The sequence below is a fragment of the Salvelinus sp. IW2-2015 genome, linkage group LG4p, assembly GCF_002910315.2.
Source record: "Salvelinus sp. IW2-2015 linkage group LG4p, ASM291031v2, whole genome shotgun sequence".
In the NCBI taxonomy this organism is placed as follows: Eukaryota; Metazoa; Chordata; class Actinopteri; order Salmoniformes; family Salmonidae; genus Salvelinus; species Salvelinus sp. IW2-2015.
Window position 1 is genome coordinate 7001299 of NC_036841.1, and position 14015 is coordinate 7015313.

Sequence of the window (14015 nt, forward strand, 5' to 3'; positions counted from 1 at the left end):
TGGAGCACAGTGATGTCAAGCCACACACTTACTAATGGTAACCCTGACCTACAAACCTGACCCGTCCCCTGGGCTCCTCTGTTTTCAAAATCTGCTCCTTCTCTATCCCTCCCCCTCTCTCGCTGACATTAACACCCTGTTCCTACTACATAGCCACTAGGTGACAGTGTCGTTTGATCAAATAAGTCACTGAGGTACACAACTTGGAACAACAGGACCCAAAGCTTGTCTGTCCTGAGCTACTCCTGTATGTTTACTCATCATAACATAGATAGGTCTGCAGTGTGAAACACTATGATTCATATTGATTTATCTGCTGTCTTTTATCTATAGGTAGAGTACAATCTCATTATGTGATGGTGCATAACAGAAAGACAAGAAGTGGAACTGGATAGGCAGTTTTAACCCTAACCATCTTTCCACATGTATAACCATATAAATGGTGACATGACCACTTCATCACTATCTTGTACTTGCTTGACTAAACTACTCTAATGCAGCCTMATTTGCCTGATCTGTGTGTGCTGTCGTCATGTAAAGCTATAGGCTAGGGGCCTCCCTAGTGGTGCAGTGTCCTTCAAACCCTGTGCCACTAGAGATCCTGGTTCGAGTCCAGGCTCTGTCGCAGCCGGCCATGACCGGGAGACCCATGGGGCGGCGCACAATTGGCCCAGCGTTGTCCGGGTTAGGGGAGGGTTTGGCCGGCAGGGATGTTCTTGTCCCATCGCGCTCTAGTGACTCCTGTGGCAGGCCGGGCACATGCACGCTGACAMGGTCGCCAGGTGTAGCGTGTTTCCTCCGACACATTGGTGTGGCTGGTTTCTGGGTTAAGCGGGCATTGCGTCAAGAGGCAGTGTGGCTTGGTTGGGCTGCGTTTCGGAGGATGCACGGCTCTCGACCTTCGCCTCTCCTGAGTCCGTACGGGAGTTGCAGCGATGAGACAAGACTGTAACTACCAATTAGATACCACGAAATTGGGGAGAAAAAGGGGTAACAAAATATATATTAAAAAAAAAATAACACCTATAGGCTACATACTGCACTTTGTACTGAAATTACTAGCCAACCCTTCTGGGGTGACTATCGGCAGTGGTGTAAAGTGGTGTWCTTACGTAAAAATACTTTAAAGTACTACTTAAGTATTTTTTTATCTGTACTTTACTATTTATATTATTGCCAACTTTTACTTCACTACATTCCTCAAGAAAATAATGTACTTTTTACTCCATACATTTTCCCTGATACCCGAAAGTACTTGTTACATTTTAACAGGAAACAGATTAAATTCATACACTTATCAAGAGAACATCCCTGGTCATCCCTACTGCSTCTGACTCACTAAACACAAATGCTTTGTTTGTAAATTATGTCTGAGTGTGCCCCTGGCTATCTGTTTTTTTWGTTTTTTTTTATCAAATAAAATTGTGCCATCTGGTTTGCTTAATTTAAGGAATTATACGTTTAAGTATATTTTAGCAATTCCATTTACTTTTGATACTTATGTATATTTAAAACCAAATACTTTTAGACTTTCACTCAAGTAGTATTTTACTGGGTGACTTTCACTTTTACTTGAGTCTTTTTCTATTAAGGTATATATATCTTTACTTTTACTCAAGTATGACAATTGAGTACTTCTCCCACCACTGACTATCGGTCTCACTCTCCCATGCCTCCTTTCCTCTTTAGTTTGAAACCAGTATTTTTTATTTATTTAACCGTTATTTAACTAGGCAAGTCAGTTAAGAACAAAATCTTATTTACAATGACGGCCTAGCAAAAGGCAAAAGGCCTCCTGTGGGGACGGGGGATAAAAAAWATATATATATACACATTTATAGAAATATAGGACAAAACACACATCACGGCAAGAGAGACAACACTACATTACATAAAGAGAAACCTAAGACAAGAACATAGCAAGGCAGCAACACATGACAACACAGCATGATAGCAACACAACATGACAACCAACATGATAGCAACACAACATGGTAGCAGCACAAAACATTATTGGGTACAGACAACAGCACAAAGGGCAAGAAGGTAGAGACAACAATACATCGGTAGTGATCATGTGAGGTTGAGTTTGCTCAGGGCGTAATGGAATTCTATAACTCCATGGTCAGTCTATTCACCTAGCTCACCTGATCTCTGGAGGGGACAGCAGGGGGGCATCCAGCTGTCCACAGAAACAGGTTCTCACCTTGATCCCCTCCATCTTTGCATTGTAGAAGGGAGTTGTACACCTGTTCAACCATAGATGACCCTTTCTTCCTCTCTCCCACAAACACACAGGCATGTACACACACAGTCTTGTGACTGACCTCAATGATCTCTCCATCCAACCTGGTAAAGCAAACACACTACCCTCAAAACAAACAGTAAAAATGGCGCTAGGCTTTTTTTGCTGTCTGTGATTGTGTATATGTGTCAATCTGAGGGGACCAGAACACACCCAAAGAGATGAAACCTAACAAAGAGAACAGATAGATTCACTAATAAAAGAATGATCCATAAACATTGGAATTTACATGGCTTTGATAGTAAATCTGTATCATGCTTAGATGTGGCTTTCTTTCTCTCTGTGAGTTAATGAAATTGGCTCCCTCTGCTCCTTGTCAATCACAGTTCTGACTAAACAAAAGCTTTGCTCATTACCATGGGCATAATGTTAGTAATGCCACACCTCTACACTCGACTAAAACTTAACAAAGCAGCGTGTGTGTATGAGTGAGTGAATGGATAGGTGGAATTACAGCAGGGTTTCCCAAACCCGGTCTTCGGAACCCCAAGGGGTACATGTTTTGGTTTATGCCCTAGACTGAGATTGGGAAACGCTGAGTTACAGACTCTTGGGGTGCCCTAAAAAGCTGTGCTGTTGTGTTTTACATACGAAATGTAGGCCTTCAAACCCTGATCAATTTCATACTGACGGATCAGACACGGTGTGTGTGTGTTTCAAGTGAGAACATTTTGTCCCCACAAGGAAAAGGGCTATTTTAGGCTTAGGGGTTAGGTTTAAGGTTAGGGGGTGTGTGTGTGTGCGTGCGTGCCTGCGTGCGTGCGAGCGAGCGAGAGAGAGCGCTTGTGTGTGAGATGCTAATAATTTTCCTGTGCGAAGCAGCAWCAAAGCAAGCCAAGAGAGTTGAGAGGTTCAAACGTAAACAGTGTTACTTAGCATTGGGCCCATTGTTGATGTGTTTACTGAGTCAGCATGAAGACAGATAGCTCTCTTTGTTTACATTTGATCATTAGATAAGGGATTTCTGATTTAGTCTCCTGACATAAATTAAGCAAAACCAAATCTGGTGGGGAGGGATGGAGAGGAGAGGGTTCCCGTGAATTGTTTCACTTAATATGCTTCATTGGAATTAAGCTGCAGCAATGAGGTGGCATATCATTTTGATCAGGTTGTTTTTTTTTCAAATAGTTTTTCTGTTCACTTACTTGCCTAGCTCTTATAAATAGCTCTTATCATATCAATTTATACATTACAGTGCATGGAGAATGCTGTTATTTCCATCTGAAAAAAATATATGCTTTTTCCACCCTATTCATGGTTTCCTTGCACGTAAAGGGTGGTGGAATTATTAGGGAATTAAGTCCAGGTCAGACATCTGTAGACACACAAGAAAGCCCTCTACGACCTCCGATGAGACATCAAACACGCAAAAGGACAATATAGGAGGAAGGTGGAATCCTATTACACTGGCTCCGACGCTCGTCGTATGTGGCAGGGCTTGCAGACGATAACGGATTACAAAGAGAAACCCAGCCATGAGTTGCTCAGCGATGCATAATTCCCAAATGAGCTAAATTCCTTTTATCCTCGCTTCTAGGAATATAACACCGGGCCTTGCATGAAAGCCCCTGTTTTTCCGGATCACTGTGTGATCTCGCTCTCTGTGGCCGATGTGAGCAAAACGTTTCAACAGGTTAACAATCACAAGGCAGACGGAATACCAGGGCGCGTTCTCAAAGCATGCGCAGACCAGCTGGCAAGTGTCTTCACAGACATTTTCGAACTCTCCTTGTCGCAGTCTGTAATCCCAACATGTTTCAAGCTGATCACCATAGTCCTTGTTCCCAAGAGCTCCAAGTTAACCTACCTAAATAGCACTCACATCTGTAATTATGAAGTGCTTTGAAAGGCTGRTCATGACACACATCAACCCAGACATCATCAKAGACCCACTCCAATTCGCGTACCGCCCCAACAGAGATGACGCAATCTCAATTGCACTTCACACTGCCCTCTGCCAACGGAAGCAGAGGGGAAATAAGTATGTGAGAATGCTGTTCATAGACTACAGCTCAGTGTTCAACACCATAGTCCGCTCCAAGTTGACCCTCAAGACGGGGGCCCTTCAGGGATGTGTGCTTAGTCCCCTCCTGTTCTCCCAGTTCACCCACGACTGCGTGGCCATGGACGACTCCAACTCCAGCACCATCATCAAGTTTGTTGACGACATGACAGTGGTAGTAATTAGTAAGCCTCCAGGGAGGAGGTCAAAGACTTGGCAGTGTGGTGCCAGGACAACAACCTCTCCATCAACGTCAGTAAGACCAAGGAGCTGATCGTGGGCTACTGGAGAAAGAGGGGAGAGCCTCCTCCCCATCCACATTGACTGGAATGTTGTGGAACTGGTCGAGAGCTTTAAGTTCCTTGGCATCCACATCACTAAGGATTTAACATGGTCCACACACACCCTCATTGTCATGAAGAGGGCACAGCAGCGCCTCTTCCCCCTCAGGAGGCTGAAAAGATTTGGCATGGGCCCTCGGCAGTGGTGGAAAAAGTACCCAATTGTCATACTTGAGACAAAATTACTATGGTAAACGTGAAAGTCACCCGTTAAAATACTACTTGAGTAGAAGTCTTAAAATATTTGGTTTTAAATATACTTAAGTATCAAAAGTAAATGTAATTGCGAAAATATACGTAAGTATCAAAAGTAAAAGTATAACTGATTTCAAATTCCTTATATTAATCAAACCATTTTTATTTTTTATTTTTTTATTTACAGATAGCCAGGGGCACACTCCAACACAGACATAATATTAAAAAGAAGCATTTGTATAGTGAGTCTGCCAGATCAGAGGCAGTAGGGATGACCAGGAATGTTCTCTTGATAAGTGTGTGAGTTAGACAATTTTCTTGTTCAGCTAAGCATTCAAAATGTAATGAGTACTTTTGGGTGTCAGGGAAAATTAWGGAGTAAAAAGTATATAATTTTCTTGAGGAATGTAGTGAAGTCAAATTAAAAGTTGCCAAAAATATAAATACCTCGTACTTCTAAACATTGATCTGGTACTCCCTGTATGTAGCTCCATTATTGTGTATTTTATCCCTTGTGTTACTATTTTATTACAATTAAAACATTGTAACTCTGCGTCGATGGGAAGGGCTTGTAAGCAAGCATTTCACAGTAAAGACCACACCAATTGTATTTGGAGCATGTGACAAATACAATTTGATTTGACCTTAATTTGGCTTACACGTAGAGAGAAAAGTGCATAAAAAGGGAAAAAGTTCAATTTACACACGTATTACTCGAGTCTGAATTTCCCCCATAGAGAATAGACGTTGTATGTCCCAGAATCCTGGAAAATAGGGTGGTGGTGTCTAGAAACAGCAACTGATCCTCTTTAAAAACAGGAAGGTAAATGTGAGCGTGTTCACCCTCCACCAGAGAGGGTGACCTGTATCAGTGATTTTGACAAGATAGACAGATCATCTGCAGAGATACGTCTTTCCATGTAATCGCCTAGGATTGTACTTTTTATACCACATATCGTATAACTATGTACAAAACCAAATTACCTTATTTTTGTACATATAATTATCTGCCAATGGTATACATACTTAATAGAACWGCAATACAGAACTTAGATACACTCTGAATCTACACTGAGAGCTGTACAGGTTATATCTTGCCTGTTTGGCCATGTCCGGGAGTATCGTCAGACAGGGCCACAGGGGTCTCCTGACCCTTCCTGTCTCAGCCTCCAGTATTTATGCTGCAGTAGTTTACGTGTCGGGGGGCTAGTGTCACGTGTGCTCCCTCTCCGGCCTCTAGGTCACCAGRCTGCTCATTATGGCGCACACCTGTCACCATCGTTACGCACACCTGCGCGTCATCAGACTCACCTGGACATCACTTCCCTTTGGTTCCTTCCCCATGTGTTTCTGTTTCAGGTTCATGTCTGTGTGTTGTTCGTGTTTTATATTATGTTACGTTTATTTTATTAAAATACTCACTCCCTGAACTTGCTTCCCGACTCTCAGCGCACATCATTACAGCTAGGGTCAGTCTGTAATATCTGGAGTATTTCTCCTGTCTTATCCGGTATCCTGTGTGAATTTTAGTATGCTCCCTCTAATTCTCTTTTTCCTCTCTCTCTTTCTCTCTCTCTTCTCTCTCTCTCTTTCTCTCTCTCTTCTCTCGGAGGACCTGAGCCCTAGGACCATGCCTCAGGACTACTTGGCCCGATGACCCATTGCTGTCCACAGCCCACCTGGTCATGCGGCTGCTCCAGTTTCAACAGTTCAGCCTGCGGCTATGGAACCCTGACCTGTTCACTGGACATTCTACCTTGTCCCCCGGACCTGCTGTTTTCTACCGCACCTGCTGTCTCTAACTCTGAATGATTGGCTATGAAAAGCCAACTGACATTTACTCCAGAGGTGCTGACTTGTTGCACCCTCTACAACCACTGTGATTATTATTATCTGACCCTGCTGGTCATCTATGAACGTTTGAACAGCTTGGCCGCGGTCTGTTATAATCTCCACCCGGCACAGCCAGAAGAGGACTGGCCACCCCTCAGAGCCTGGTTCCTCTCTAGGTTTCTTACTAGGTTCTGACTTTTCTAGGAAGTTTTTCCTAGCCACCGTGCTTCTACAGCTGCATTGCTTGCTGTTTGAGGTTATAGGCTGGGTTTCTGTACAGCACTTCATGACATCGACTGACGTAAAAAGGGCTTTATAAATACATTTGATTGATTGATTGCCTGGCTACCCATCCACATCACTCTGGCCAAACTGACGTTTCTTCTCCAAAATGAGTCTGGATTTTCCTCCCTCCCCTACGATTTCTAGAATGGGAACACATTTTGACTGTTCTTATTGGTCACAGAAACTGATGGGTTAGGCCAGAGCCAGCCTACATGCTGATGTTATCAACTTTGAAACTCTGATTGCTTAGATTTGTTAGAGACGATCCAGTCGCTGATCAAATTTGGTTTGTTCAACTCCCCTCATTTTGAAGTCACACAAATGACTTTTAGGATGGCAGATTTAGACAATGTATGTAGCAATTAATAAGGCTGCATATATGCATTTCAGGTGACTACCTCATGAAGCTGGTTGAGAGAATGCCAAGAGTCTGCAAAGCTCTCTTCAAGGCAAWGGGTGGCTATTTTGAAGAATCTCAAATATAAAATATTTTTTGATTTGTTTAACACTTTTTTGTTTACTACATAATTCCATATGTGTTATTTCATAGTTTTGATGTCTTCACTATTATTCTATAATGTAGAAAATAGTACAAATAAATAAAAACCCTAGAATGAGTAGGTGTGTCCAAACTTTTGACTGGTACTGTACATGTGACATTATGTAAGAGTGAGATTAACAGATGTATAGGCAGAGGGAGAAAAGAGAGAGGGACATACATGTACAGTAGCCTCTTCTTCTAGGCTTTAGACCAGCCTAGTAGACTACTGTGGTAAGAAGTAAGAGWCTCAGGAGAATAATAATAAGCCTCCAGATAAAAGGATATGTCCCAGGTGTGTAAACCAAACCCCCTGCCCACTCATTCCTGTGCTTTGAGGGGAACTGATTGGGTGGCACAGCACTCTCAATGCCCTGGACCGACAGCTGTCCTTTATAAATGGAACGTGCCACCCAGGCTTTGTTGTCATTTTGATTCGTTTTCAGTCACAACCACTCTGCAACCCCATTTACATTATACAGTAGGTTAGAAGGCAATCATCTTTTCCTGTTATTTAATAGACTGTACACAAAAATATTCATACATAATGTACATAATGTACATGTGTACTGTGCAACTCAATACACTCAAAACAGCTGCACGCAAATCATTACTACTCTGTCCCTCTAGTTTAGGTCTTCAATTCAAATATAATTCAATGTAAACACCAAAAGATCATTCTTTCATATTTGTAAAATTGCTTTATTTCTGAAGAATCCAGTCATGAGAGATAAATATAACATAGATATCAATAAATGTCTGAGGCCACACAGTGATCTATTGTCCAAATGCAAGTCTGTGATCAAGCTATCATAAATGTCTCAACCGCTAACGATTAGGCTTGATATAAAAGCACTTTCATTTGAGGAAAACAATTACTCAGTATTGTATATAGCCACGAGAAAACACACAGTTTTGGTAATTGACATTGTAACCAGTCAAGCTTTACCAGAGCATATAAACATCAATATAAATATAGTTACAAATCATATACAGACTAAATCAGGAAGCCCTTAAGCATATAAACTCAGCAAAAAAATAAATGTCCTCTCACTGTGTGGCTACCAGCTGCATTAAGTACTGCAGTCCATCTCCTCCTCGTGGACTGCACTAGATTTGTCAGTTCTTGCTGTGAGATGTTACCCCACTCTTCCACCAAGGCATCTGCAAGTTCCCAGACATTTCTGGGGTGAATGGCCCTAGCCCTCACCCTCCGATCCAACAGGTTCCAGACGTGCTCAATGGGATTGAGATCCGGGCTCTTCGCTGGCCATGGCAGAACACTGACATTCCTGTCTTGCAGGAAATCACATACAGAACAAGCAGTATGGCAGGTGGCATTGTCATGCTGGAGGATCATGTCAGGATGAGCCTGCAGGAAGGGTACCACATGAGGGAGGAGGATGTTTTCCCTGTAACGCAAAGCGTTGATATTGCCTGCAATGACAACAAGCTCAGTCCGATGATGCTGTGACACACCGCCCCAGACCATGACGGACCCTCCACCTCCAAATCGATCCCGCTCCAGAGTACAGGCCTCGGTGTAACACTCATTCCTTCGATGATAAACGCGAATCCAACCATCACCCCTGTTGAGACAAAACCGCGACTCGTCAGTGAAGAGCACTTTTTGCCAGTCCTGTCTGGTCCAGCGACGGTGGGTTTGTGCCCATAGACAACGTTGTTGCCGGTGATGTCTGGTGAGGACCTGCCTTACAACAGGCCTACAAGCCCTCAGTCCAGCCTCTCTCAGCCTATTGCGAACAGCCTGAGCACTGATGGAGGGATTGTGTGTTCCTGGTGTAACTCGGCCAGCTGTTGTTGCCATCCTGTACCTGTCCCGCAGGTGTGATGTTCGGATGCACCGATCCTGTGCAGGTGTTGTTACACATGGTCTGCCACTGCGAGGACGATCAGCTGTCCGTCCTGGCTCCCTGTTGCGCGGTCTTAGGTGTCTCACAGTACGGAGAATGCAATTTATTGCCCTGGCCACATCTGCAGTCCTCATGCCTCCTTGCAGAAAGCCTAAGGCACATTCACGCAGATGAGCAGAGACCCTGGGCATCTTTCTTTTGGTGTTTTTCAGAGTCAGTAGAAAGGCCTCTTTAGTGTCCTAAGTTTTCATAACTGTGACCTTAATTGCCTACCGTGTGTAAGCTGTTAGTGTCTTAATGACCGTTCCACAGATGCATGTTCATTAATTGTTTATGGTTCATTGAACAAGCATGGGAAACAGTGTTAAAACCCTTTACAATGAAGATCTGTGAAGTTATTTGGATTTTTACAAATTATCTTTGAAAGACAGGGTCCTGAAAAAGTGACGTTTCTTTTTTTGCTGGGTTTATATGTGATCACCAAAACAAATACATGTTAACAGATCTTCTAGTCACGCAGTGATAAGTACTAGGCTTGTGTTTTATTCTCTCAGAAGTTACAGTTCAACTGTAGGGTCACAAGAGAGATGAGGGTGGGTTGACCACTCAAAGACATCGCTTTTCATTCAGGCCACTTTGACTGTTTTTGATTCATATAATTCCATTCAACTCTATGTGTTCTGAAGAATGATGGTGGATCAAGCAAAGTCAATGACAAAGCAAAGCCTGAACCAGAGAGCTAATATTTCCTCTTGCTCAACATCGACCTTCGTGACATAGCAACAGTGAAAACACTGCAGATAGGGACAGGACTGTGTACACAAGGATATGATTGTTTAGTTTGATCAATGTATGCATTGAATAATCACCGGATAAATGTAGGGTTGGGAGAAAAATTTCACAACCTTGTAATCTTTGCCAGGACTCAATATCTCTGGTTAGATTGTATAGCAGGAGACTCTAGTCTTGGGAAATATTTGGTTAATGACTCAGTAATTGAAGTGCAAGATGCCAGCCATTGGTCAATGTTCATCATTAGCATTGTCCAGTGGGTTGAAGTGCATGTAAATGTGTTGGGATCAGTAATGTCTCCCTCTATATCAGACAGCCATCAACAGCCAGTGATAAGTGTCATTACCTGCAGGCAAATGCAAAACACAGAGACGTGATCTGCACTCACACAGGATACCTGGAGCCTCATTTATAAAACAGACTAACAATCAATTTTGATCTTAAGTATGACTTCACACAGAAAACCACGTATAAGTAGTTATTTATAAAACCTTACTTTGACGTGGAAATGATCTTATCTCTACTCAAAGTCTAGACTTGACGTAGGTGATTTTGCTGCTGGTTATGTAGGGCTATTATTTTTTTCACTTGCAGTTTGTCAAACCATTTAGATAGGGGTCCTCGCTTCTCATTCCCAATCTCCCGCCATCCATCTATCCATCCACTGCTTAGTTTATGAGTGCCATGGTGCTCTCTGGCTGTTTCCCGCAGAAGAAGTTGTGTGCCAGACGCACGTGGACAGGCACAAAGACGTAGGAGGTGTAGATGACCATGGTCATGGAGGAGAAGAGGACAGAGTTGAAGATGGACTGCTCCCAGGGCTCAAGCACATATATGCCTGTGATGAGCAGGTACTGGTAGTACAGCCAGCCCAGGTACTCCTTCAGGTATTGAAAATCCATCCTCATGCTGCTCCAGTGGTCAGGGTGAGGATGGGAGAGGGAGGGGCAGAGAAAGGAACAGAGAGAACGATAGAGAGAGGATAGGGGGAGTGATAGGAAGATAGGAGACAGAAGACAGACAGAGGGAGAAAGGAGGATGGCAGTGATAATGGCAGCAGGGGACACATAATGGGCATAAACACACAAACAAACACACAAGACAGACGACACAACATCAATCATGTGGAAAGATATACAGTTAGTCGCTTCACCTGCACTACCTGATAGAATTAAACCTATTTTCCCAGGAGGAAACACCAACTGTAAAAGGGAAAACACTTAGTAGGTGAAAGATGAACTGTGTGGGTGTTTTGTGGGTAGTTCAGTGGTATAACCTCAAGTTTTTGTCGTAGTCTCATTTTAAACCCTAGTCTTCTTCAGCTTTCAATGCACCTGCTACTATGTAATTACCCATGTCTTACATACCTACCATATCCTTGGGGGAGCTAACAATGGAAAATGGTATTAGAAAGCACATTACATGTGGGTCTGTGTTTATTAATGAGAAGGTCCAGGGACAATCACAGCCCGTGGCCCCTGGGGGCCACTGGGGGTCTCTCTGGTGGGGAGGCACTGCAGACATTAGCTCCTGAGAGCCCCAGACAAGGTAAATTAAATCTGCATACACGCATGCATGCATGCACAGTACATACACACACAGTATCCCACTCAAACAGCACACGTGGTACCTTTATCTTTATTGTCAATGCTGTCAAAATGTCCACCACCGTACAGATGGTGGAAAGGAACAGACATTTACTCCATCATRAGGAACGAGAACAGACATTTACTCCATCATAAGGAACGAGAACAGACATTTACTCTACTTCCACACAGGGTAGTTGACATTAAGTATCTAAGGGCATAATAGGAAAGCCTCTGTCTCAGAGTCAGTACCTCAGTGTGCGTTGACAGGTGTCAGGTAAACTCAACTGACACCAGTGCACACTTCTTCACCAGAGTAATAGCCTACTCATTAATAAACAGTTATGGACCAAATAGTTAACGACACACACTGTGGCATGTCAATAAATAAACCTAAAATATAATCCAAGCATGTTTGCTTGTTTTCCAGGTCCTATCCTGTCACACAAATAATTATGGCTAAACTAATGCCGTAGAGACATTGTAACAACTGAATAAGCCTCCTCACATTAAGGTAGTCTACATGCTAGCCTATATGACACAATAATAATCTGTAGGACAACAAAAAAACAATAAGGATCATATAAAAGTGAGCTTACCTGTCTGATAACATGCCGCTGTCCGTGCTCCCCCGGTTCAGAGAGAATGGCCTGTGTCCCACTACTGTGGTGTGAACTGCACTACCAGTTCACAAATATAGACTACCTGTAGCAGGTCATACAGTCTACACCACACCCACTACTCTTTACACTCACCCGGCGTTCACGTGGAGTTGGGTATGGGTTTTTAAGGACAGAGCGTTCGGCGCACGTGTCTTCAACCTCTATAAATAAGGCACGATTATTTACAAATGGGACTAATCCATAGTCGTTTAGTCAGTGGAATAGTCATCAAAACTCTGTCCTGCTTTATTGGATAGGAGACACCTGACGCGCGTGTCCGCGCAACTTTTGAATGGCATCCTCATAGAGGACTCTAGTGTCCAAAAGCCTGTTTTAGCATGGGCAGCGCCCATTTTGAAGTAATCAACTGAGAGGGACTTCATATGGGTTAAGGAAGGATCATATAATTAATTATACTTGTGAGCAAACATTCCATAACTGCTGGTGTCAGTAAATCGCCAACATTGGTTTCATACCTGTTCAAACACTCTCCAGGTGGCAGTATGCACCCTTCCAGTATGTTTGAAAACTCATAGAAGTAGTAGAAGAAAATGGACTACTTCAAATGGAGATGGCCTCTATAGCACTGCCCATGCGCACAGACACCATAATGGGACAGATACAAAGAAGTCCTCTATAATTCTCTACAGGCATCCCCCCTCTACTTGCCACACAGGGAATGAAATTCATAATCTCCACTGACTGCAAATAGACTATGCACTGAATTTTCCCAAAACATAATTCACCCATAACAGCGCAATGCACACTCTGCAACTGACAGGGGATGCAAGAAGTCAGTGTTGCTACAGAACTGGCAAAATTACTGAGATTCCTCCAAAAAATGTTGAGTGATTGGATAGCCTATTTAGCTGATAGCCTTTATTATTTTATAAATCAAATRAAGAGGATATATTTTCAGCACATTGATATCCCAGTACTCTCTTTCATTGTCTGTCTTTGGGAATAAAATGTGTTTTTACAACTTCTCAGCTGCTTACATTATTGATGTGTAAAGACATGGCTGAGCCACTCTGTCCAGTTGACTGAACAGACAGTCTCCAAGCATACAGACTCTGCACCGGGTGGAAGTCTGGAAGCCAAACTCACAGCGTGAAGGAGCATGTCACTGTCTGGGACCCTGAACAGTTGAACAGTCAGGTAGCCCACTGATCCTTCAATAGTATTCTTGGAAGGAGAGTGAAAAGTGGACATACGGGGTCAGAAAAAAGGGGATGATAAAATGAGGTGAGTGGGTGACAAGAACAGGTTGACAGAGACCGCATATACTGTAGGTGTGGAGGAGAAGTGGATGATAAGAACACGTTGACAGAGACAGCATATACTGTAGGTGTGGGAGAAGTGATATAGAACACCGTTGACAGAGACAGCATATACTGTAGGTGTGGAGAAGTGGATGATAAGAACAGGTTGACAGAGACAGCATATACTGTAGGTGGGTGAGAAAAGGGGGTCAGGGGGAGAGAGTGGGAGGGAAGGTAGAGAACCCCTCGCTCTACCTTATTATCCGCTGACTCGAAGGGACCTAAAGTTACTTTCCCAAGGATCTGGTTACCCCTAACAACCTGTTTAAGTTGCCAAAAA

The 14015-nt window shown here is 43.2% G+C and overlaps 1 protein-coding gene across 1 annotated transcript; it reads right to left on the reverse strand.

Annotated features, from left to right (window-relative positions):
* Window positions 1-8224: 8224 nt before the first annotated feature.
* On the reverse strand, window positions 8225-11284 carry LOC111957572 (serine palmitoyltransferase small subunit B-like). Its single transcript, XM_070436844.1, has one exon. The coding sequence runs from the start codon at window positions 11071-11073 to the stop codon at window positions 10834-10836; it is 240 nt and encodes a 79-aa protein (XP_070292945.1). The 5' UTR covers window positions 11074-11284; the 3' UTR covers window positions 8225-10833.
* Window positions 11285-14015: the final 2731 nt, after the last annotated feature.

Bases quoted from the DNA above. Each gene is read 5' to 3' on its own strand.
- LOC111957572 (XM_070436844.1), bottom strand. From the start codon at position 11,073: ATGAGGATGGATTTTCAATACCTGAAGGAGTACCTGGGCTGGCTGTAC.